Source organism: Equus przewalskii, chromosome 11, assembly GCF_037783145.1.
Source record: "Equus przewalskii isolate Varuska chromosome 11, EquPr2, whole genome shotgun sequence".
In the NCBI taxonomy this organism is placed as follows: Eukaryota; Metazoa; Chordata; class Mammalia; order Perissodactyla; family Equidae; genus Equus; species Equus przewalskii.
Window position 1 is genome coordinate 1209388 of NC_091841.1, and position 26999 is coordinate 1236386.

General features: G+C 44.0%; 1 protein-coding gene across 3 annotated transcripts in view; it reads left to right on the plus strand.

The window, feature by feature from the left end:
• CAT (catalase) overlaps positions 1-26999 on the plus strand; it is a 58645-nt gene that overhangs the window by 8458 nt on the left and 23188 nt on the right. For 2 of the 3 annotated variants that reach the window (XM_070564660.1, XM_070564662.1), the window contains exons 2-3: positions 4413-4525; positions 6264-6407. In XM_070564660.1, the coding sequence (XP_070420761.1) occupies positions 6342-6407 (66 nt within the window). In that variant the 5' untranslated portion in view covers positions 4413-4525; positions 6264-6341. The remainder of the gene's footprint in view (positions 1-4412; positions 4526-6263; positions 6408-26999) is intronic. The other variant, XM_070564661.1, reaches the window with a different exon arrangement.

The window sequence follows — 26999 nt, forward strand, 5'->3', positions numbered from 1 at the left end:
GTTGAGTGATTGACCTGGAAATGAAATTAAAATTGATTAAGGGCTGTTAAGGTAGAAAATCAGTGATAGCTATTGCTTGCCAGTCAGGCATGTCCCATTGCACCATAGCTATGACCTTCAAGAACAAGAACACAGCGACGGAAGGTGTAAAGGGATCTGTTTCATGGAAGGCAATGAGACTAACAAAAATTTGAGAAGGGCCCATATCAAACATGGAGAAAGTTTTAATGATCTGACTGAAGACCAGACACAGAAGTGTATCTGTCTCAGCACCATGGCGATCGCAGCCAAAGCACAGAGTTCATTTGCGATGTTGAAAGAAAAGGCTGAACATAACTACGATGTTGAATTTACTGCTCGCTCTGGGTGGTTTAAGTGACTCAAGAATCATTGTTCATCGCGCAATGTGAACGTGAGCGGTGAGTCTGCGAGTGCTGATGTGAAGGCAGCTGGAGAATTTTTGGAAACTCTAGATAAGCTGATTGTGGAGGAAAATTACTTGCCAGAGCAAATGTTCAATATGGATGAAAACTCCTTATTCTGGAAATGGATGCCTGAAAGGACTTTCATGCATAAGGAGGCCATATCAGTGCCAGGTTTCAAGGCTTATAAGGCCAGGATAACAGTCTTGCTTGGGGGGCAATGTTGCAGGCTACAAATTGAAACTCTGTGACCTGGCACAGTGGGAGCCCCCGGGCCTTCAAGCACATTGACAAGCACACACGGCCAGTGCACCCCAGGAGCAGTAAGAAGTCAGGGAGGACCCAGCTCTTCTCCCGACTTACCCTCCTGAATTGCTATGCCAGAGAAATGGAGAAGTACTGTTTGGAGAATAACAGACTTTTAAAGATTTCGCTTATTGTTGCTAATGCTCTTGGTCATCCTCCTTTTATTGGTGATCTTCCTCTCAATATCAAAGTGGTGTTTCTCCCTCCAAACACCATCTCTTTGATCCAACCAACGGATTAAGGAATTATAGCAGCTGTTAAGGCCTGATACCTGAGGAGGACCTTTGCCCAACTGCTGCAACTGAGGAAGACATTGAGAAGACACTGATGCAATTCTGGAAGGATTCCAGCATCTGTGACGACATCAAGAACCTTGCTCGGGCTTAGGGTGATGTCACCAAAGAATGTGTGAATGGCATCTGGAAGAAAACAATTAAGAAGTTTGTCTACGACTTCCAAGTTCTTGCCAAGTATGAGGAGGTTGCAAAAATCAATAAGGCTGTGGTTGAGATGGCAAACAACTTGAACCTGGGTGAGGATGAGAACAACACTGAGGGGCTCCTACAGGTGGTCCCTGAGGAGTGGACTGATAAGGAGTTGTTGGAACTGGAACAGGAACACACAGCTGAAGAAGAGGCAAGAGAAAAGGAAACTGAAGGAGAAAAAGAAGATGAATCCCCAAGAAAATTCACAGTGAAGGGTTTAGCAGAAGCTTTTTCAGACCTCAACAAGCTCCTTAAAAAGCTTGAAAACGTAGACTCCAACACCAAAAGGTTTTCATTAACAGAGAGGAATGTTCATGGTGCATTATCTGCTTACAAGCAAATCTGTGATGAAGAAAAGAAACAAACTAAGCAAACCCCCATGGACATTTTTCTGAAAAGAGTGACAGCTCCTCAAGAAGAGCCTGGGCAGGTGCTTCAGGAGGCGTTCCAGAAGAAGCATTGTTATCATGGGAGAGGACAGCTCCATGCAGGTTAGTTCTCCCCTGGAGTTCTAGCAGGACGAGCTGTGGAGTGGAAGACAGTGATATGGATGATTTTGAACTTGTGTAGGCCTAGGTTAATCTGTGTGTTCGTGTCTTAGTTTTCAACAAAAATGTTTAAAAAGTAAAAAAAAAAAAACAATTTTAAAAATTTAAAAAAACCTTATAGAATAGGGATATAAAGAAAGAAAATATTTTTGTAGAGCTGTGCAATGTGTTTGTGTTTTAAGCTGTGTTGTTACAGAAAAGTCAATTAAAAATTAAATAGTTTATACAGTAAAGAAGTTACAGTAAGGTTAATTTATGTTTGAAGAAAGAAAAACATTTGTTACAAATTTAGTGTAGCCTAAGTGCACAGTGTTGATAAAATCCAGAGCGGTGTCCAGTGACGTCCCGGCCCTCACATTCACTCACCACTCACTGCTCTCTCACCGACCCCCCCAGAGCAACGTCCAGTCCTGCAAGCTCCATTCGTGGGAAGTGCCCCACACAGGTGCACCACTGTTTATCTTTTATATTGTATTTTTACCGTACCTTTTCTGTGTTCAGATATATTTAAACAAACAGATACTTACCATCGTGCTGCAATTGCCTACAGTATTCAGCACAGTAACATACTCTACAGGCTTCTAGCCTAGGAGCCATAGGCTACAGCACACAGCCTGGGTATGTGGTAGGCTGCACCATCCAGGTTTGTGTAAGTGTCCTCTGTGAGGTTCACACAGTGATGAAATTGCCTAATGACGCATTTCTCAGAACGTGTCCTTGTCGTTCAGTGACACTTGACTGCATAGGAAAAAATATAGTACATGTAAGGGTTCAGCATATTCGAGGTTTCGGGCATCCACCAGGGGTCTCAGAATATGACCCCTCAGATAAGGGGGCACTACTCTATGCTCTATGTGTATGATTTGTTTCTTGTTTATTTGCCTCTGAAGGAAAGTAGTCCTGGAGAATGGAAAGAACCTTCTTGTGGGTGACAGGTTCAAGTATGTGGTACCATATGAAATTCAGGTGAAATAAAATGTTTCGAAAATTTAAAAAAAGCAGGACACAAAATTATATATTCTATATGATCCATTATAAACCTCTCTCTTTCACACACACACACACACATTACATACACATGAGAGAAAATATTGGTGTGAAAGCTATCTATTTATTACCACCTATAGATGATTGTTCATTTTATATGTTATTCTGTATTTTCCAAGTTTCCATTAGTAAGCATATGTTAATTTTAAAATCAGAAAAAAAAAGTTAAAGTAATAACAAATTCCAAATTCTTGTTTCTATTTCCTTTTTCTCAAACACCCAGATCAACAGCATGGTGTTTGGGGCCTGGGGGAGAAAAGGCACATGGATATTTATCCCCTCAGGATAGTTCCAACTATGGCCATCACCAGACCTAAGGGACATCTGGGCCACCTCCTCCTAAGTAATTGTTCTTGTTAAAGCAGGACTAAGACGTGCTGAAGCAACATAGGCAGATCAGGGGGTCCGTGCTACTCTCACAATGAAACCCACTGTCCTCTTGAGCGCACATTCCGCGTCCTTCTCTTGCCTGCTCAGGCTGGTCCCCGGTGGGTTGGAGTCACGCAGCTGTGCTGGTGCTCACCGCCCTTCCCTCAAAGGGCAACCTGGACTGCAACATACCTCTTCTCTTTCTCCTTCTCTTCTTTCCCCTCTTCCTACTCCTGAGGTTACCGCACAAGGCCATTGTGAAGAGAGTGAAATGGAAACATCTCAGTCTGTCAGAGGGTGGTGGAATCAGCACAGAAACAAATAATTATCTTGATTTCTATTACTCCTCACACTCCTTTGCATTGACCTGTCATCCAACAAGACAGTTCATTCTCTCCATTCTTTTCCTCCAAACACTAATGGAACTTATCTATAAGGTTCCTAGGTGGGTGCTCAACCTTTCCCCTCGAACATTTATAATATGGTGTACTTCACAAGCTTGGAGGTAGATTTGATTCTAACAGGATTAACAACATTATGGTTTGCGCAGATACCTTTTATTTAATTGGGTTCTGAACAATCAGAGATCAGCATTTTATAAACAACAGTTTTATTCAATACCAACAAAAATACTCACGTGTTTATATTAGTAAAATATAAAAATCAGGACAAAATTTGTTTACCGAGCAAATCATTTGGAATTACCTTTAGGGGTCAAACGGATTTGGTTTAAGGTATTTTTAAACTGAGGCTGATTTTTAGAAGTAGGTTCACTTAAATTACAGTTAAATTATAGTCATAAAGCCAATGAGTAGAATTCTGCCCATGTAGGCAATATAAATTTGCTGTCATTACCTGTAAGCACGCTCCTTACTTTAAGAGGCAACATATGACACGACCTGGAAGTGTCTTGTTTCTCCATTTCTCTCTCACTGGGAACAGTTCCTTAGGAATCTAAACCAACAGTAAGGAAAACAGAAAAAAACCCCGAAACATAGGACAATGTCTACATAAAGAGCAAAGCTTAACATATGACTCCAGGTTTCTTTTCATTAATTTTGTTACTACTTTTTTTTAGCTAATGAAGAAAACAATTAGTTTGAATCTTTTAACATTTATTTATTCAACAAAGCATGGGCTCGGGAGATAAATGGACGAGGCTGGAATCTTGGCTCTGTCCCTTAATAATTGTGTAACCTGGGACAAGTTGTTTACTTAATTTCTCTGTGTCTCAGTTTCAGCAGAGCTTCCAGACTGGGAAGGAGGGCCTGGCCACCCACTTCTGAGAAAAATGGCCATGAAAACCCTGTGAATAGCAGCAGAGTGTTGTCTGATACAGCGCTGAAAGGTGAGAGGAGAGCACAGAAAGAGCAGGCAGGGTTCCGCTCTGCTGTCCATAGGGTCACTAGGAATTGGAATTGACTTGATGGAACTAACAAAAATGCCTCATTTTCCTAATCTGCAAGACAAGGATAATATTAGCACCTAATTCATAGGGTTATCAGGAGGGTTAACTAACCAAATGCACACAAAAAGCTTAGAGCAGTCTCTGGTACAGAGTAAGTGCTTAGTAAATTCTAGGTGTGCAGGAATACGACAGAGAGCAAGTCAAACGTGGTCCCTGACTCATGGAGTTCACACTCTGCTGAAGGTGTGGATGGAGCGGGCAGTGCAAGATGTCACACAGACCACACAGGTATCAGCATCTCTACAACCGTGTCAAGTGTAACGAAGGAAAACCACAGGGCGCTAAAGATCGAGTTGTCGGCTGCTTTTGCAATGAGCTGCAGCAATCAAACTTCTGTGACAGATTCTTGCACTTTCGTAAAATCAAGACTATCTGAAATTTCCACTGTTGTATATCCACCCATTCATTATATGTAGTTTTACTGAAAAAAATCAGACTTAAAAGTTGAGAGCTTTTAATTGGAAGATGATGGTATATTTATTCATATCACGATGTTTAAACGTAAACCCTAGCACCTGAGGGGAAAAAGTCATTCAATCCATTTGACTACAATGACTAACTGGTCCGCAACTTATGAAATATTTTACTTTTCAACATGGCTCTTTCATAACACAGAGTTTTTCAAAATTCTTAGAGTTTTAAAAGTTTCTTACTCTTCAAAAGGCAGGAGGGCATAGTGGTTCAGGGCGCAAACTTTGAAATAAGACAAAGGACCTAGGCTCTGACCTTTGGCTAGCTTTTAAGTTTCGGCCAGTTCCTCCACTTCTCTTAAGCTGCAGTTTCTTCATATTTAAAATGGGGATGATGAAACTTTTATCTCGAGATTGTTGTGAAGATTAACTCACAAAGTCTGGCAAACATCTAGCAGCATCTGGGGCATGGGAGACACTCACAGAACGGGAGGGGCCGAGCCAAAAGGGAGCAGAAAAGACCGAACTTTCTTCCTATGGATTTTAGACGATTAAGACCATTAAGAACTTGTCCATGTTTCATTTTTCTGTGTTACTAGAAAAGGTACGTTTTCCTGTACATACAGTCTGTGATAAGAAAACTAGTGCAACATTTGAGAGTAAGATCACTGGTTAAGACAATTGCAGAATCAGTGTTTGTGTTTATTCCAAATTCCCGTGAATCCTTCAGTTGCAAACAATGCTAACATTCGGAGGTGTCAAAACTTCATTTTGCACAGAGGAATGCAACCCAAGGTTTCTGACTTTTTAAAAGCTGAGAGCACATTTACAGAGCTCGAAGCCTCACCCAACAGGGCCTAAGCGTTTGCTCAGGGTAACTGGCAGGTCACCAACCGCCGCGGCCCGGGCCCGCCCGAGGATGCCGATAACAGGAGGCGAGAGTCACGCCCCGTACTGCGGGCCCACCCTGGGTTCCCTAACCCCGGGGTTTGGGGGTCTGAGGGCAGGCTCCCCTTCTCACCCCCCACCCCAGCCTCTCCCAGCCCTCGGCCCGCCTCCCTCCGGGAGCCACCTCCCCCCACCCCCCAACGGCCCCATTTGGCTTCCAATCCCGTCCCGCCCGGCGCGCGGGCGGCCAGTCAGCGGCGCCCTCCGAGGGGCGGGGCTGGGGCGGAGCCGATCGTCAGAGCCCGACTCGCCTATTTCAGGGGCTGTGGACGCGATCTCCGCCGCGGGTGCAGACGCGGAAGCGGGGCCGCTCGGACTTGGGGCGCTCGTGGGACAGCATGGGGGACAGCCGGGACCCAGCCACCGACCAGATGAAGCACTGGAAGGAGCAGCGGGCCGCGCAGGTACACGCGGCGCCCGAGGCTCCGCGTCGAGAGCTGGGCACCCCGGGCGCAGCAGCACCCAGGGCGGGCGCGGGCCTTGGAGTCCCGGGGGACCGCTGCAGGCGGGGGCGGCGGGGGCTCCGAGCTCTGCGCTTCTGCCCGCTGGGCCGGAGAGAGGAGGGTGGAGGGAGGGCGCGTGGGGAGAGGCAGGGAGCCCAGGCTGCGAGAGGGGAAGCGAGGGAGAAGTGCAGCGGGCTCCGGCCCGGCCTTCCACAGACGGTCACTGCAAGGCCTTCGTGTTCACGGGGGACCGTGGGAGCAGGACCGTGTGCATCATCTCCATGTCCCCAGCACCAATCACCGTGACTGATACTTAGTACGCACAGCCTTGAACGGCGAAATAAAAGCATCTTTACGTCTATTATTCCATTTGCACTTAAAAACATCAAGCCTAGCATTTTAGAGCTAGAAGCTGGTGAGGGGTCGGTGAGTGCACTTATTTACACGTCTTCTCTGAGAGCCTGCACGTGCGAGGTGCTGTGCCGGGAGGAGTGTCCGAATCCCACTGGAGCTAGAACTGCACCGCTGAGAAGCTGAGTCTAGCTAGGAAAGACAGACAAACAGACGATTACTGTCCAGCGTGGCGAGGGCCCTCGGCATCTATTTGTAAAATGTAAAGGGAGTGACGTCGCGCTGGCAAGCTTCCCGAAGCAGGTGACATCTGAACGAGCTTTAAAGATGAGTAGCATCTTGGCCCGGGGGTGGGCCAGGCTCTCCTGACCTGTACGGGGGCAGAGTCCTAAAGGGCATCTTGGAGGAGGCTGGATTAGATGAGAGCACATCTGGTCTGAGTCTTTGGTCACATTGGCGCAGGGAGTCCAGGGGCCGTGCCCAGTTCCCATGGTGCCTGGTTCATGGCACAGAGAGGTCAAGAGCCGCGCTTTTCCTCATCTTGCCCCGTGCTCTTTCCTCAACACCAGGTTAGTATTCATGCGCCGGGGTATTAATGCTCAGTGTCCACGGATGGCTTTATAGGTCCCTGCTTAGGAGAGGGCTCCCATTCTCCTCCAAGGGCCCAGAAAAATCTCTCTTCTTGTCCTGTCCTTTATTATATGCCATTAGGTGGCACAGTGTTTGATGAGCTCTTAATCAAAGTGAACCAGAGAGACCTAGAGTCCTATTAATCAAGGACGTGCAGCTCGTTAGTGGCAGAGTCAAGATTAGACTCAGCATCTGGAGGCCAGGACTCTTTTCATATCCAGTGGTTGTTAAATCCTGGTTCTTACTGAAGTTTTCATGCATACTTGGTGAATTGAGAAAAATATGGACAATGTAGTGAATTTTTCATAAAACAAAATTTGTTCATTGTTAAAGGACTCCCCTTTATCCTGAGGCTAGCTTGCCTTGTCATAGTTTCATTGTAAAAGACTCCCCTTTATCCTGAGGCTAGCTTGCCTTGTCATAGTTTGCAAGAGTCATTCACTGTTGTTAAATCATGGAGACTCTGCTGGCGATGCACCCTACCTGGATGCCTCTGCGAGAAGCAGCTGGCCCACAGAGCACGTGGGTAATTGGAGGACTCATCGTTGACGTCCTGCTGTCTTCTCTGCCCGTGGCCTCTTAGTGCACTTGCACGCTGTCCTAATTGGCAGTCAGATTGATGTCTCCTTATTCCTCACTTTTAACTGCTCTGAGTGAAAACTGCTTATTTCTTTGAGGTGAACCCCCTGGGACCCTCCAAAAGAAATTTTGCATATCACATAGACTGTATAATTTTCCAATGCTTTGTTATGAGAAGTTTCAAACATTCAGAAAAGTTGAAAGAATTGTGCACTGTGTACCCGTATATCCACCATCCAGATTCTGCAGTAAGTGTTTTGCTCCATATCCTTTATTACGTGTTATTCCATCTGTCCGTCCCTTCAAACACCCATTAACCCATTTTTTGGGGGGGCACATTTCAGAGTAAGTTGTAGACATCAGTAGATTTTTACCCTTAAACACTAAGCATGCAAATGAACAGAGTTCAACGTTTATTTATGTTTTTAAGGTAATACGTACAGTAGTGAAATACACAAATGTTAAGAGGACTGTTTCATGATATATACCCCTGGGAATCCTGTTTCCCTATCAAGATACAGAGGATAATCATCACCCTGGAAAGTTCCCTCGTGCTGTTTCCCAGTCGTTTCTTGCAACCCCTGCAATCTTGCCCTGGGAAACCACTGTTGATTTTCTTTTCTAACCATTGATTTATATACTTGTTTGTGTAATGCCACTTTCATTCAACAAAAATGTTTTAAGATAAAAAAAATGTTTTGAGATTCATTCATGTTGTTGCATGTATCACTACTTTAAAAAATTTTTTTTTCATTGCTGAGGAGTATTGCATTGTATGAATATACCACCATCTGTTTATCCTGTCGCTGAACACCTGGGCTGTTTCCAATGTGTAGCTATTGTGAATAAACTGCTATGAAAAGTCTCATACAAGTCTTTTTTGTGTACATATGCTTTCATTTCCCTTAGGAAATACCTAGGAGTAGAATTGCTGGGTCATAGGGTATGCAAATGTTTTATGAGAAACTGTTAAGCCTTTTTCCAAAGTAGTTACACCGTTTTCTCCTTCCATCAACAATGTATGAGAGTTCCATTTGCTCCACATCCTGACCCCTTTTGGTGTTGTCAGTCTTTTAATTTTAGCCATTTTGTTCGGTGTAAAGTGGTAGCTCATTGCAGTTTTAATTTGCATTGCTCTGATGATCATTGGTGCTGAGCATCTTTCTATGTGCTTGTCGACATTGGTATATGTTCCTTGGAAGTATCTGTTCAGATTGTTTGTCCTTTAAAAATTAGATTGTCTTTTTATTACTGATTCATAGCCCATGTTTTAAGTTAAATCATGTATGGGCTAAGTGTTGTAATACTAGATCCCCCAATGTATAATGGTGTAAAAATATTGGAAATGTATTTCTCTGTTATGTGCTGGACCAAAGTGGTTTGAAGTTGGAGAGGGAATGAGTACTCTGCTGCCCCACAGATACTGAGGGCTCCTGGCTGAAGGAGCCTCCCCTTTATCAACACATGACTGTTAAGGTTGCCCTGGGCATCACTGTCCAGCCTCAGCAGGTTAAGAGCATGGAGGAGCATATGTGGGAGGTCTGGGGGCCAGGCTGGAAGTGGTGTAGGTCACTTCTACTCACATTCCTTTGGCTAGAGTTCTGTCACCCACCCACGCCTACCTGTGAGGGGAAATGTAGTCTACCTGTGTCTGGGTAGCTGACCCTTCTATAATCGTGGGGGAGGCTGGGAAATGTAGTCTACCTGTGTCTGGGTAGCTGACCTTTCTACAGTCATGGGGGAAGCTGGGAAATGTGGTCTACCTGTGCCAGGTAGCTGACCCTTCTGCAATCATGGGGGAGGCTGGGAAATGTGGTCTACCTGTGCCAGGTAGCTGACCCTACTGCAGTCATGCGTCACTCCACGACAGGGGTGCGTTCTGAGAAATGTGTCATTAGGCAATTTTATTGTTGTGCAAATGTCATAGAGTGCACTTACACAAAGCTACATGGTCTAGCCCACTACACACCTAGGCTCTGTGGTCCTAATCTTAGGGGGCCACCGTCATGTATGCAGTCTGCCATATGTGGTGCATGACTGTACCTTAGCCAAACTATAAATTTCATGTTTGCTGAAAATCTATCCAGCCATTTTCTTGTGATGTGGTGATGGGCAAACAGATATAATCTCTTTTTAAAGATTATGTCCTTTTTACTTTTTGACATTAAAATATTCTTTCTGTTAGAAAATTGTGACAGTAACAGATTAAAAAAAAAAAAATCTCCCCTTGCTTGACAAATGCTTCTATGTAAGTGGGCAGCTCTGTATCAGTATCCTGCTTCCCACCTCCCAGTTTACTGGCCTGTGAAAGCTTTCAAAGGAGGGCACCCTGTGGTCTCCTGACCCTCCAGAACCAGATGTGGAACGCCACGCTGGGTTTATCCTCCTCTGGAACCACAGTGTCAGCCAATGTGAGAGCAGTTTATTGGGCGTCTCTCCTTATGGTCAGTTTTTGTTGCTGACAAGTGAATTGGGAGCTTTGTCAATTGTAATAAGCGAGCATTGAATCAAATATGTTCAAAGGTATGACTTGGATCTTCTTAAAAATATTTATTTCTCTTTCTGTCAAAATACGCTGAGGGGAGGGAGTTGGTTCTGTCAGCATTCCCAGTCACTTTGGACGGAATTTAAATGGGAACTTTGTTGCTCAATGCTTAGAATGCCGTGAGCTCTTCCTGTTGGATGCCTGGGCTTAATTAGTAGCCTCTGATCCCTTAAAAACTGGAGAATTTGAACATTTCAAGCCTTACTTTTTTTAAGTCCCTTCATGATGTGGGAGAGAGGTCGGTCTTAGCCCGCCTGTTTCTGTCAGTGAGTCAGAAGACAGAACCTGTGAGGGTCTGTGTGTTTTTTAAGATAACTTGATAGTAACGGCATTGCTGTAACGCTGCCGACACGTGGATGGAGGGGGTGACTGATAACTCTGTGTGCCCACGTGTATTTGTTTCTCTTGGGAACCACCTGGGAGTGGAATTGCTGAGTCATAGTGTGGCAGCAGAAGAGACAGGAGAAGTGGAATCAAAATTTCTAAGCTTTTATTTCTTTTACCCAATATTTAGACCACTTCATATTTTTCTCCAGGTAAGAAGAGAGAGGCTGATTGCAAGATGTAAAACTAGCAAATTTTTATTTTCTCCTCATTTTTGGTCTTTATTTTCTTTCTGAGTACTGTGACTGCTGTGGTTTCTAATACAAAGAGTAAGGGAATCTTTCACGTTTGTGGATCAATTATCTTTCATTTTTCGAGTCTGTCTTTTTCTTTTCCTCTTATTCCCTACTTTTTTGAAAGACTTCTTAGTGCTCCCACTTAAGACAGTTTCAGGACAGAGAAAACTTCTTTTGCAATAGCTATTATTCTGTATGTTTTATTCTTGATAGGATTATTTTAAATATTTGCTGATCATCGAAAACTGGTAGCAACGTTTTGACCATTTCTTGCTGGAAACATTTGACAACTCACCAAGAAGAGAGGAAAGAAACATTAGCAACTATTTTGACGTGCTTACTCTGGTACAAAATAATATGAAACAGCTGTGCTTGAAAAACAGCTACTTCCCATTTGGGTGAAGGGGGAGGTGTGTTCAGTCAGTCCCAGCTCAGAGGTCCAGCCATGTGACCTTGAAGGCCGACATTTATTGTCCTTGTGAAAGGCAACTTTCATTTTCTCTGGAATTAAAACTACCCACCACTTCTCTTCCCTGGGATCCTTGGAATCATTTTTGATTTTCTTCTGTCGCTTGCCTCCCGTCCCCACCGCCCCACAGCTCAACACTGAGGACAGGCAGTTCTTTCCTTGCCTGACAGATCTTGTTCCTTGCTCAGTGCTTTGTTGTTAGCAGAGGCCATAAACATTGCGTGTGCAGTGGCGGTTCGCACACTGCTGTAGACACCTCCACTGCGCTTTGTTTAGTATGCTGGGAACCATTTATGATCCTTATCAAGAATACAATGTGATTTTTTCGTACTCTTACTGAGTTTCACTTTTTTTTTTTTTTTAAGATTTTATTTTTTCCTTTTTCTCCCCAAAGCCCCCCGGTACATAGTTGTATATTCTTTGTTGTGGGTCCTTCTAGCTGTGGCATGTGGGACGCTGCCTCAGCGTGGTTTGATGAGCAGTGTCATGTCCGCGCCCAGGATTCGAACCAACGAAACAGTGGGCCGCCTGCAGCGGAGCGCGTGAACTCAACCGCTCGGCCACGGGGCCAGCCCCTGAGTTTCACTTTTTGCCTTAGATATTATTTAATATTTTATTGAGTGGCAGTGCCCTAGGCAGAGGGTATAGTGAAGACTCATTCTTTCCTCTTGAGCGTAGAATGACTGATTGGCACTGACTTGCACGAGGTGCCTGGTGGCTTATCCATGGTGAAGTCACCTTACAGGGTCAAGGGCAGCCCCGTGATGAAGTCTCTGCTTATAGCCCAGAAAGCATAATTTTCAGTCTTTAAGGCAATCAGAAAACTTCCCACGGTTGTTAATTCATTTATTTTGTGCTTAAGGGTCCCTCTAGTGTGCTGTGGATTAAGGTGGGCACCCTCTGATGCTTAGAATGTTTTAAGATTAAGAACAAAAACCACATCAGCCTGAATCCAGACTTCAGTGGGACTAGATGACCTACGCGGGAGTTAGGGTTTTCCACTCTTCCTGGTGATGACAGGTCCTCTGGGCAGGAGCCCGTGTTGCTCATCTGGTCCGTTGCCCGAAGTCTATTTTCTGTCTAGTGCTGAATTCTGCTCTTGGTCCAGACTGGACATGTTAATGTGGGAAAGTGCTGAATACAGAGCGTGGTCGGAATTCACGCTCGCAGGCGAGCATCATCGACGAGCTCTCTCCTGCTCTCCCTTGCTTCACCTTCTCGCTTCTTTCTTTTATTAGACATTTCTCTTTGATTCTTCATTAAAACACATACACAGAGCTTTATATTATGGAAAATGTCAGACGAGAACTGAAGTAGGGAGGACAGTGCCCCTCCAGTGCGTGTCCCTCGGCTTCACAAGTGACCCCGTTTCGTTTCTCTCTCACCCACTGCCCCCTCCACTTTTTGAAGCCGATATTTCAGGGCGTATCTCCAAAAGGTAGGGCCTCTTTAATCCTACCATTATCTCATCTACAAAACGGACAGTGATGCCTACATGTCCTCAGAGCAGGTCGGTGTGCCCTGGGCCCCGGCGGGTGGCCCGACCTTGGCTTTCGGGAGGGCTCCCCGACCCCGGCTGAGCGAGCGGCTGACGCCTGGGCTGGTGGCACGAGCGGTGCGCTGTGTGCGGACACCCGCTTTCCTTCTGGGAGTCAGAGGTGCCTGGTGTCAGCTCGTGGCACGGGCCCTGGGCGCCAAGTCTCGGGGAGCCCCAGGTCTCCCGCCCGAGTCCTGGGAGGGGACACTTTCCTGACTGGGCAGTTTGGGAAAAGGCTCCAGGCCTGTACGGGGTCCCCACTGCTCTCGGCTTCTTCCTGCTCCCCCTAGAAAGGGGCAGACTCAGAGTCTGAACCCAAACAGACTGGCTCAAGAGCCCAAACTCTGAACCCCGACCCTGGAGCCCCTCTTACGTCCGCGCAGCTGACATACCCCGCACACGTTCCAGTGCTGGGTACCCATCCCGCCAACCTGGCCCAGCAGGGCGCCAATGTCTGCAACAGTTTTCCAAACTTTGTCTAAAGGCGTTTGATCAGAATTTGAAGTTAGAAATTCAGATGTTTCCCTTGTAACTTTTGGGGGGAGAGGTGGGAGAGGGGCAGACTGTTGTTGCTTCCTCTTCCTACTTAGAAATAATCTTCCTTGGCCATTTCATATTGGTCCATAGCTTAATTTATCAAATGTTGAGTCCACAAGCGCTTGTTGGTAACTGAACGTCGTATCTGGCGTCAGGGATGCAGGTGGAGAAGGAGAGTACTGTCTAGAGAGGAAACAGTGAAGTAAACAGGCAACGATCATGTTTTATTCTATGGAGCAAAGAAGATGCCCTTCACCCAGCTTGAGGGGCCGTGTGGGGTGGGGGCGGGAAGAGCCGTGCAGGAGAAGCCTGCATGAAGGTCAGGAATGAGGAGCAGCCAGAAAGATGGAAACATGTCAACATGGGCAAATGCTGCTTTTCCAGAGACGGAGCTCTTAGAATTGCTTAGCCACAGAAAAGCTTTTCTGTCTTTAAGAAATTCCAGATCTAAAGTGATCTTTCACAGAGTTGAGAAAAACAATAATCAGCAAATCGGAAGAAATATCTTTGCCCATCTGTACTTGTTATACGTAACAGCTACATCTGTGCTGCCACAGTGACGCCTGTGTAGAGTAACTTATACTCTGAGCGCACAGCTTCCCCTGTGAAATGGGACTCATGGCTTTTATCTCCTGGGCGATTGGGAGGCTTAAGTGAGATAACCAGTGGGAAGGTGCCGAGTGAAGACTTGCATACAGCAGGTGCTCCAGAAATGGTAGTTAAAAAGGGAAATTAGAAACCATGTATAGTTTAGTCAAGTGCCTTGATTCTGCCTTTGTCCTTTTCGGTTAGCTTTGGACCAGAAATAGCCGCTCTCCGTCATATCTCTAGAGGAAGCTCAGAGCTGGCATCATGGGATGTTGTTTCTTTTGTCCATTGTTTGTTAAAAAGCAGGGTGCAGGCTACAGGGCAGGACTGTGACGTGTTTTCCCAGCGCTCACCATCCCGCAGGAGCGCTCTGTGCCCCCTCCTTCAGGTTGTGTTTGCAGAGCCGAGGGATGTCTCTTGCCAGGCTCTGTGGTCCATGGGGACGGAGGGACAGGGAACCAGGCCTGGTGAACCAATGAGCGAGTGTTGGAATAAGCATGCCAGAGGGGCCCTTGTTCTAGCCGCTGCCCCCGGACCCTACCATCCAGTCTGCGGAGGGGGCCACCTTAGGATTGTGGAACTTCTAATGTGACCCAGGTGCTGCTCTTTGAGTCCTTGACCTGCAGACAAGCTCCGCCTTACTTCTCCCTCAGCCGTCTCTCTCTCGGCCCGGCCTCGGTTGACATCTGCCTTCTGGCTGCTCACTTCACCATTCCAGGGGGTTGCTGCCTCTGCTGCTGTGGGCTTTTCATCTTCCCCCTTCTCTCCTTTCTTTCCCACCTGTCACCTCTGCCCTCTCAGCTTGTGCAGGGAGTGACTTCCTCTGACTGTCCCCAGCTAATCAGGTATCACCTTCCAAGTCTGTCTTTTCCTGCTTATTTTTGTTGTCGCTTGTAGCCCTGGAGGTCTGGTTCCACTGCTTCCTACCTACTAGTCCAAAAGTATTCTAAATGCTTGAGATTGCTAGAAGTTTGACCTAAAAAACCCCAAACCGGATTGTATTTACACTGGGGTTGATGGCAGCGCTCACTGCACAGAGCCGACTGTGGAATTAGGCCACAGGGCGCTGGCTGCCTTCTTTCTGGAACACCACTGCTCTCTTCCTGTGATTACCAGCAGCGTTCGCCAGAGAGACTATATTCATGACCTCTGCTCCCCTCCCTCCTGTTCATCCTTAGCCTACTCTGTCTACACCTCCAGCGTCACTGATTTAAAGTCAGAGGGTCCGGCTCTGTGGCTGAGTGGTTAAGTTCGCTTGCTCTGCTGTGGTGGCCCAGGGTTCGGATCTTGGACGTGGACATGGCACTGCTCGTCAGGCCATGGTGAGGAGGCGTCCCACATCCCACAACTAGGAGGACCTGCAACTAAGGTATACAACTGTGTACCGGGGGGGTTTGGGGAGATAAAGCAGAAAAAAAAAAAAAAAAAAAGATTGGCAACAGTTGTTAGCCCAGGTGCCAATCCTTAAAAAAAACAAAGGAAGATTGGCAACAGTTGTTAGCCTAGGTGCCAATCTTAAAAAAATAAATAAAAATAAAGTCAGAGAAAATTTTTACAAGTCTTTATGATAGGACCTCAGATGCACCCAGTTGGCATGATGTTATCCCTTGGTTCAGGTCACACAGGTCACCACTGGTCTATGTCTGTCTCTCATTTTATTTACCATCAAAACTGTCCTGGAACTGTCACCAGAGACGCCCTCCTCACCGCACCACCAGGTGTCTAGGTTTCTCTGTCCACGACAAGCTTCTGTTTTTCCTGCCTCCCTCAAATGCTGCTTTTCCTTTGCTGCGTCTTCTTTCCGGTGCATGGAGGCACTGCTCTTCTTGGGTGCTCTGTCCTTGGGCCTCTCTGTCTCCTTCTGTGCCTCTTCCAGGTCAGTCTCCCTCATGGTCACAGGAGCACCACCCCCATCAGTGTTGAGTGACCACAGTTTCAGTGTATCAATCCTGAAAAAAGAATTTGCACACTAAATGTAGTCATTTTGAGTTAGACTTTTTTGAAATTGTGCTTTCCCAGCCTTAAGCCAACTATCACATTTCACTGGATCCGAGGTGCAATGCGCTGTAAAATGCACACCGTTGTAGACACTACTAAGAAAGAGGGACGCTGCCCATCGAAACCGTGATCCATTGCTGAGATTCCACAGGTTGTAGGACTTGCTCCAACTTCAGAGATCTGAAATTATGAAACATTGCTTATGTTACCATTGATGAAATACAGTTGTTTCCATTTATTTAAGAGTCTGTGCGCAACAGTGGCTCATTCTCTGAAGGACTTTCCCTGTGAATTGTAAATGTTTCTTAAGTAGGAGAGTGAGAAAGAGGAGTGTTGTGTAGGGACGTCCCTCTTAAAAATGATTATGTATGTATCTCTGTTCTGTTTTTTATGAAGGCATTTTAAGCTGAGGATGTAGTGTGTAACTTCAAATAAAAATTTCACTTGTCTCTAAATTTGTACAGGCAAGTGAAAACTAAGCATAGTCTAGTTTTTAGACTAAGCATAGCATAGTTTTTAGAAAGTAATTAGCAAAGTGATTACGAGGGACCTTTGCAGTGATGTAGTATATTCATTAAAAATGTTTTTAGGAACTTTATCTGTTTATTACATGCATATGATTCACATAGCCTTCATTAAGTCAATATAAAAATAGAAATAATTTGAAAAACTTCTGATATTTAATTAGATGTAGAAAAAGACTTGCTGACTGAAAATTTATTTTTAGGAAAGAAAATAGAAGGAAATCTAAAGAAAATTAAAATGACCTGTAATGATACCACATAAATGTTATAATAGTGTCATTGTTAATAAAATTTTTCTGTGTGTAAAACTTTTAATGGTGGTGGTACTTCATCTTGTGGATGTGCCATTATTAATTGTGCCTTTATTTTTGGACATTTAAGCTGTCTCTAAGCTTCTGATACTATAAATAATAGAACAGTTAACATCCTCAATAGAATGTAAGCTCCTTGAGGCAGGAATTTGATGTTTGCTGCTGTAATCCTCAGGGCCTAACATACAGTAGACACCCCGTAAATATGCTTTGAATGTTGTTGGGTGAATTTAGTCTAAATCTTAATCTACACTTTCTTCCTGTCTCTCAATACCCCTAGAAAGTGAGAGAGGAGTAGCTAGTTTAGGGGAGGAAGACTGATTCCTCTACCCCTGAGATTCTTCTGGCTGATCTAAAATTAAGTTGACATGAGACAGAATAACAGGAGAAAGTCACACAAAGTTTAATAACATGTCTACATGAGAGAAACCCAGGAAATCTGGGTAACTGGCCAAAATGGCCAAAGCCACCACCTTAAATACCATCTTCAGCTAAAGACAAAGAAGGATATTGGGGGTAGTGGTTTGGGACTTCCAAGGGGAGGATTGCAATTCACAGGGAGATGGAAAAGCAAATGTTGGGTAAACAAATGTTTGCTGGGCCTTCTTTGATAAAAATGTGCCTCACCAGGTGCCTTTCTGTTGACCACACCTGGAGTTATCTATGGTGATAGATCCTTCTTGGAACAGGCCTTTAATCTTAGATTCTTTTAGGCAGTTAGGGGGAAGGTCAAAGTTTCTTTCTGAGTTTTTTCTTCTTAAAAACAATCAAGAGCCAGCCCTGATGGCCTCGTGGTTAAAGTTCGGTGCTCTCACCACTTCGGCAGCCCAGGTTTGGTTCCTGGTTGCAGAACCACACCACTTGTCTCTCAGTTGCCTTGCTGTGGAGGTGGCTCACATGGAAAAACTAGAAGGACTTATAACTGGGATTTACAACCACGCACTGGGGCTTTGGGGAGAAAAGAAAAAAGTGGGAGAGTGGCAACAGATGTTAGCACCTTCCCTGCAAAAAAAAGAACAAAAACAAAAATCAAGTCAAAGAAACACATTTTGGGGTGGCAAATTGTGGTCCCCACAGTCCCATCTTTGGAACTTCAAGAAGTTTCACAGTCCAGGGGCCGGCCTGGTGGCGCAGCAGTTAAGTGCACATGTTCCACTTTGGCGGCCTGGGGTTTGCCAGTTCGGATCCTGGGTGTGGACATAGCACTGCTTGGCAAGCCATGCTGTGGTAGGCATCCCACATATAAAGTAGAGGAAGATGGACACGATGTTAGCTCAGGGCCAGTCTTCCTTAAAAAAAAAAAAAAAGAAAAGTTTCACAGTCCAGAAGCTGAGTTGGTAGGTTGTTCCGTCTCACTGGACACCAGTCAGTCTCTCAGTCCTGACAATAGGTCCGTCCAGTTAAATTCACTTCAGGAGGTGGGGTGCAGGTGGCCTCCCAAAGTTAGGCCTATATTGTGTAAACAAGCAATCAGGTCTTTAATAGAAGGGATTTCTATGGAAACCAAAAGAAAAACAAGGTTAATGGTTGGAGCAAATGATAAACCAATTTCTGAGCCCAAGGGACAGCCAGTCAAGCAGATTTCTAGATGTCAGGGTTGAAGCATCTTTTGCGATTTGAGATGTCTCTGATGATGCCATCGGGTGTTCAGGTATCCTTTTGAGTGGCTTATACAGCAGTAGACGTGAAGATTGTTTAAACGTGGGCTGTCATGATGATGTCTCTCACATTTATATCAGGTTGTTCAACTTCAGTTGTCAGGTTTTAGTTCAATGATTCTGAATAAAAAGGTTGGAGAAAATTGAAAACATTAATTTGGAGATTTGTAGCCAGATATTTGAGGAAACTAGAAGCATTTAGGATCCAGTCCAGTTTACAGGTAGAAAACAGAAACTTCAAAGACAAGCAACATAACTAGAATCTAATATCCACAAATGCATATTATAGTTTTCTACTGAAACGTGATTTTCCTCTCTAAAATCACTCTCATTTTTACCTAAGGTAGCCAAATTGACTGATTGCTGTGCAAAATAAGTCTACCTTCAATAAACTTGTCCCAATTATTTACATAAGCACAGCAAGAATAATGATCATATAGGCTCTTTTAGACCTACTTTACTGGAACTTTTCATAAGGAATCTCAGATTGAACTTTAAAAGCCTCTTGAGGCCAGGAAAGCAAAGCCAACAACTTGTCATCATGCTCTGCCTGCAACAACTTAGATTTGGGTGAATTCCTCTCTTCTCAAGGTCCCCCAAATATCCTGAGGTTCTCTGTGCCTCCCAGGAAGTAATTTACTCACCAGCTAAGGTTGCTGGGAACCCTGTAAGCAAGGTACCAGGCCAATATTTTCGAGTAGTTTTATTTGTTTTATAAAGTCAATCCTTGTTGCTTAAAGCTGTATGGTCATATCCAAGTCTGCATTTCTGTCCCAAATATGACATTTCAGTCAAAGCCTTGGTAATATAATCAATGTTTTCTAATTGTGCCCTGTTATAAGGAGAACAGATTTTTATTGAACTTGTGCAAATAACTATATTGCCATAGAAATAAGAATATTTACTCATTGAGAGTTTCTAAATTCTGGAGGGATAAAGTAGGGAGAAAAAGAGAAATGTTTCAATTCTGCTTACAAAAGTACAATTTACCCAGTTGCCATAAGTCATAGTTAGCTTAAGAGAAAAGACAAAAAGATTTCCTTAAATATGTAAAAAACAAGACATAAAAAAAGCAGTAATTCAAACAAAAGTCATAAAACTTATAATCGTTCTCATCAGTTTATTCAGGTACATGTAATCAACTCTTAATCTTTGTTAGCAGTTTCATGAGGTCATCAGTTTCTCTGTTAGAGTTTTATGTTTTCTTACTCAGTTCAGTTTTATGATCTGAAAGTTCATCAGAAACCTGTATTCTAGATTGAGTGTTAAGGTTGTCTCCATGAAGATGAAACATATTTGCAAAAAGCACCAGAGGACAACAATAACTGTCTGTAAATGACAGAAGACTTCAAATAGGATATAGGTCACTGTGAACCAATGCTTAGTCAGATATCCATCGAACCAGCCGGACAACAGAGGATGTTTAAGGCAAACATAGAGTTCAAAAAAACCCTTAGTTTGCTTAATAGACCTCAGCCTTTGTGAACATAGGAAATGATTTTGACAAAACATGGAATTTCTTTTATGTAGACTTACTCAAAGGTAAAGAAAAACGTTTTATAATTTCTTGATCAAGAGCAGACCAAAAGTTTAAGAAAATTATTCTTTTAAGGAGAGAAAACCAAATTTTAATTTTGCACCAGCTTACTTTTCATAGTAAAACTCAATTAAATTCATTTCAATCTTAGCCAACTTGACTATGCACAAAACTCTTTTCTAGAGTTTTTTTTTTGTTTTGTGAGGAAGATTGGCCCTGAGCTGACATCTGTGCGAATCTTCCTCCACTCTATGTGGGGTGCTGCCGCAGCATGGCTTGGTGAGCAGTGCTGGGTCTGCATCTGGGATCCGAACTTATGAACCCTGGGCTGCCAGAGTGGAACACACGAATTTAACCACTATGCTACTGGGCCAGCCCCCAAGAGTTTTTAAGAATAAACCTTCTATAACCATTTTAACAAATATGTTTATTTCTTATACCTTCTTTACTGAAAACAAATATCTTACCTTCCTTGATACAAAGATGTTTTCCTTATTAATTTTTAGTGGCTTGGCAAATTTATAAATACTTTTTAGAAACATGTTATGTCATAGTATAATCTTTTAATAGAGCACAAGAGATGTTTACTAATAGACTCAAACATCTTTTAGTTTCTCTGTAGTAAGACAAAAGTAGGTAAACTTAGACATATTTAATAATTAATGTTTCAGTATTTTATCTTATTTGAAAATGACCTAGATATTCAATGAATTTTTTTATTATTTAATTTTACCTAGTAATATAAATGCCATAAAATATAAGTATTGCTAACAGTTTATCTATAAACTTCTATCTCACTTATATCTAAATTATTTGCCCCAACAATTATGTTTAGATTACCCACGAAAACTTCATGAGACATTAGACAAAATTAGCTATCATTCTAAGTTATTATTTTTGCTGACAAATGTCGTAACAGAGATAACATTAGCTGATTTGACTAATAACCCAGGTAGAAAAATATCTTGCATTTACAACATATACATATAGACATACATGAACATACAGGTAGACGCAGACAGAGACCTTAGTTTCCATTAAATTTTTTTTTTTTTAGACTTTATTTTTTCCTTTTTCTCCCCAGAGTCCCCCAGTACATAGTTGTATATTCTTCGTTGTGGGTCCTTCTAGTTGTGGCATGTGGGACGCTGCCTCAGCATGGCTTGATGAGCAGTGCCATGTCCGTGCCCAGGATTCGAACCAACAAAACACTGGGCCACCTGCAGCAGAGTGCGTGAACTTAACCACTCGGCCACTGGGCCAGCCCCTCCATTAAATTTTTGCCATGAATCAGGTACAAACAAAACTCACTGGTTTATAAAATAGTTCGATCCATATGTTGTTTTGGCTGTTGGAAAGGTTAAGTTTAACTGCTAGAATGGTTAAGGCCTTTTTTTTTTTTTTTCTGATGAGAAACTTTGCATTTTAAAGAATGCTCTTAGGTCCTAGAGAAGACTGGAGCAGAAAACCTACATCACAGAGGTGCAGAGAAAATATTGAGGTTTTCTCCAAGATGGAGTTTCTGGGGCATATTTGCATTATCAGTTTCCAATGTCCCAATGTCTACGAGCATTTTGAGAGGAATAGGGGGGCGTTTGGGGATTGGCAGAAGGACAAGTGAACTCTGAGCTGCTTCCAAGAGCCATGCCTCTGGCCCAGCAGGCATTTGTGAGACAAAGATGGTGCCTTCAGGCCCCCAAAGAACTGGATTATGGTCTGAATGATAAAAGACATTGACCCAGCTACATTTTTCCAATTGCTTTTTATATGAGGGAGATTTTTAGCTAAGAGGTAAATGAAAAGATTTTAATGTTCTAAAACTTTAGAACAATGTATCACACCTTTAAAATCTGTACAAAACATTTAACAAAGGCCCTCTGTGTACAATTCAACCCTAGATCAATTTACCCTGGGTTGGCGAGCTCTCATTATCTTTTTTATTAGCACCTGCTATCAGCTTCTCGTTTTTATTTTATTGTATGGGCCATTGTATGGGCTCCGGCAACCCTGTTGACTTCCTTTAGCATGTTTAATTAACATTGTCTGAAGGATGGATTTATTTGCTGTTTTACAGTATCTGGCAGGGGAAATGTTCCCCAGCGAGAAAATATGTGTATCCCCACCGTACAATCTGTAATACGGTCGGGCAAAAGAGATGCAATCACTTCACCTACAGTCCATTTAAATATACCAATTCTCCTATAAAATTTTACCCATTTCTGTGTAAACGGCTTTGAGGCCCCAGCGTCAGGTTGAGCCGAGGGACCCTGGCCCTTCTGTTCTTCTTTTACTTGGTTAAGAGGCCTAATGGTGGCCCTAAGTGCAAGTTTTTCATTGTGATCGCTGCCTTCTGGGTTTTTAAATTTTTCCAAACTAGGTAAGTAGGGGAGACCTGTTTGGGGCCCTATCAGTGTTGGGGGGACGAGTAGAGTGTCCCTTTGGCCCACCCAACCTTAGGCAGTGCTGAATTAAACCTTTGTTTTCATCCCATTAATGTCCGTTTTATTTATCCCACTTTTTAAAGTAACGGTCTGCAGACTTCCCTCCTGGGGAGATGAGTCTCGTGACTGTCCCCTCTTGGATTCTGCTGTTTTTTTCCCTTTTAATATTTGCTTTATTTACCTTATTTCCTAAAAACTCTTTTAAAAGTTTCTACCTTGTTGAGTCCCTTGACTGTCTCATCTGCTGTTTGTATTTTTTTCTTAGTTAATGCTTTCATTGGCATCTGTAAGACTATGAGGAAACAAAGATCCCAGATTCGATTCGATTTTAGGGCTCGTCATTATTTCTTTGTGTTTTGTTTTTAATTTGGTTTTTTCATAGATACCAATAAAACAGCTGTTTATGATGAGAGCTCTCTCAAAATTTTTCCAATTTAACTGATCCATTGTCTGGCCATGATGAGTAGGATCTTAATAGTGACTCAAACCAATAGGGGTTTTGTAACCAGAGGGCCAGGAACAGAATCTGCCACCCCAAAATATGCCTCTTTGGCATAAGGGCTGTTTTGAGCTGATGATTATTAAAAAATGCTAGACATAGGAAAAGCTCTGAACAGTGAGTTGAAGTTACCCTTTTGTAGGGGAAATTTACATTTGTTAGAGAAGTCTCCATTTGTGAGGGTGCCTCCCTCTCTGTGCCAGGAAGGGGAGGATGACTCTAAATCTGCAGAAACTTTTATTAATGGAGAAGGCAATGACTTAAGTCTACATAACAACTTCATCCTTGTTTACTGTGCTTTTCCCGGTAACCTTCGATAACTGACCCCCATCTTAACAACAAGATCTTAAAGCTATTTTTCAGGGGTCATGAGCCAGCCGGGAGCATGTACAGAAGAGAAAATTTTGATCTGCCAATTGAAACTCATCCTGCCCGTGCTTCTGCAGACCAGCCTGCCCGCCCCGATCCCCAACCCTTATCTCATACTTTGGACCCATGAGACAGATTCGAGAACCTGGCCTTCTGTCTCCTTGCCAGTCGATTGCACAATAAAGCATTTCTTCTCTCAAAGGCTGCGTGCCACGGTGTCAGCTTCTGTGCGCATCGGGAGGCAAGCCCTTGCTCGCTAACGCTTTTATGGCTTAACCATGGACATATGAGACGTCCCCAAAAGAGAGTGCAAAAGAAGCCACCCTCACCAGATCCAGAATGTTTGCTCCCAAAAATGGTCTAAGATAAGCAGAGGCTTTTGTTGCACAGGTGCTGCAATAACAAGCAATGCAGGTTGAGATGACAAAGGCCCTGATGGACTGGGACCCCTGATGACAAACTCCCCTGAGAGCTGAGACAGCCAGACAAAGAGAGCGTGTCTCGGAACCCGTCTGTTCAACTGGCTGCCAAGATGCATGCTAGTGCACGCGTCCTCCCGATGGCAGAGACCAGAAAGGTCACAAAGCCAAGCTCTCAAGATACGGAACAAGACAAAAGAGAAAAACCTCATCTTATATGCACATGGACAGCTTTAGCTAAGCCTTGGGTCTCCTGGAGCCAGAATAATACCTAGGAGAGAGGTTCTGTGGGCTTAGGGAGTGTGTGTTGTTTTACAACTCTTGCTGCATGGGAATTTTCTTGAGGCTGGCAGGAAACCTGTGTCATCTACCCCGTTCCTTGACCAACTTATCCTATTACAGGAGACTTCTTGAGGTGGCGAGCGCCCTAATGGCTCTTAACTGCTCCACCCGTGTCCACCAAATTTGCACCCTCTTTGGCTTCCAAGATGCCCCTTAGCAACAGCTTTCCCCTCCCGTGCATATTAACCCACAGCCAAGTTCACTGTGGGCTGGCCCAGACAACAGGCTTGTAGAGATGCCTGCATCTTGCCCCGTGGTTTTTCCTTTTTATGCCACATGACAAACAAAAAAGACAGAGACAAGGAAAAATAGTGACCATCTCTGGGTGGAGAAGGATCAATGAACCAATGAGGACCCAAACCAAATTTCCCAGAGTCACTCAGTACAAGAAGCTAGCTTCACCAATATTTTCTCCTGCTAGTCTAAATTGAGACAAGGAAACAAAACTCACCACTCTTGCTTCCACTGGACCCTGCAGGCAGAGATCTGGGAGACTGACGTGGTAAGAACTCTTGTCTCCTGCTGGCTCTTCTTAGGGATCCAGGATCTCTGAGCTGCAGTAGTCCAGGAGCAAGCAGCATCCAGCCAGTGAAGTTTTATCCCATCCTCATTGCCAAACTGTGGGGGAGGAAGAGCTAGTCCTTACCCTCTAGGTTCTTCTGGCTGGTTCAAGAATTAAATTGACATGAGACAGAATAACAGGAGAAAATCAAACAAAGCTTTATAACATGCACACATGGGAGAGACTCAGGAAAACTAAGTAGCTCGCCAAAATTGCCAAAGGCGCCACCTTAAATACCGTCTTTAGCTAAAGACAAAGAAGGATGTTGGGGGTAGTGGTTTGGGACTTCCAAAGGGAGGATGGCAATTCACAGGGAGATGGAAAAGCAAATGTTCGATAACAAATCTTTGCTGGGCCTTCTTACTTTGATAAAATTGTGCCTCACCAGGTGCTTTTCTGTCGACCACACCTGGAGTTATCTATGGTGAGAGCTCCTTCTTGGAACAGGCCTTTAATCTTAGATTCTTTTAGGTAGTTACAGGGAAGGTCAAAGTTTCTTAGTATTTTGTTCTTAAAAACAAGCCAAAGAGACACGTTTTGGGGTAGCAAATTCTGATCCCTCACACAAGGGAGATGATTAAGTTGTCTATTTTGTCATATTTTGGGAGATGTGGTTAGAATGTAGCTTCCCTCAAGGCAAGCAGATGCATTGAGTAACTGCTTCTCATTCCTTTTTGTCTTGAGTACGTTGAGGAAGAAGCCTTAACTCAGAGTCCATGCTTGCGTGCCTGTCACATGAAAATGTTTCTGAGGTCAGAGGCAATATGAGGCAGTTCCTCTTTCCACCTTGGGACCTCGTTATCTTGTAGAACCTTGTCTAACGCCTCATACTTTTTTCAGAAATGATTTGTAAAAATTTGCTGTCTGCAGTCTATTCCCCTCCCCCGCCATTTTATTTAATAAAGCTTCACTGCATAACTCTTTGCATCTTGACAAATGTGCTGCGCCCTCCTCCTCACCTTGTAATAAACACTTTCTTACCTTTCGTTTGGGTCAGTTTCTCGGATCTAATGTCGCCTTAAACATCCCCTGAGGTCGGGATCTTTCCTTTCTGGCCTCTGCCCACTGGCCTCCCTGTTGTGTTGCTGAGGCCGTGGAAGGCTTTCCTGCCACACTTGTTTTGAAGGCAAAGTGCAGATAGAATAGCTTGTGTGAGGAAAGCTGTTAAAAATGAGAACAGCTGATCTCTTAGAAGAGGGAATTAGAAGAGGTGCTGAATGCTACATTTGTAACTGTAAGCCCAGGTTTCCTTTCTTAATGGGATTGGTGCAATGGAGGAGATGCCCGTGTTGGGTGGGAGGCAGGCCCAATGGTGGCAAAATTCAGGTGAGACCATCTCATTCTTTAGCTCTTCAGCCATCCATTCACTTATCCAGTTTCCTCTGCTTCTCCCTCCTTTGGGCATAGTTTTTAATCTTGACCATATCACCCTGACCTGGTCATCAGGAGGGGACATGTGGTGTGGTCTCCTCTCTCTTTTAGTGGCAGCTCCTTGCCTGCCTTAGGGATGCAGGGATGTAGACACTGACCTTAGGTTGCCCTTCCTTTGGCTGAGCTTCTCGGCACCCTTTCTCCTGCTCTTCTCCTTTATGAGATGGCCTCTTTATTGCTTTTTAGGCTTCCTTTGGTGCCTTGTTTATATGATGAAAACAGCATATAAAGAGGGAACAGATTTAGTTTGCTTAGACTCTTATTATTTTAATTTTGGATTATCCAAAAGCTTTAAGTCAGTGGCTCTCACACCTGGCTTCCCTTTGGAATCACCCGGGGAGCTCAAAAAAACCCCGACCCTCAGGCCTCCCACAGACTAATTGTATCAGAAATCTCCCGGAGGATGACCCAGGCACCACTATGCTTTAAAAAGCTCCCCAGGTGGTTCCAGTGGCAGCGAGGCTGACAGTCAGGTTTCAGGTTTAAACTGAAGATGAAGTTGTGCAAGTTTACTGTCCTTTTTCTGATTCGTTTTCTACTTTAAATTTAAAAGTATGCAGTGTCACATGGATCAGCGCATGTGTGTCTCCCAAAGAGAGTGGCGTG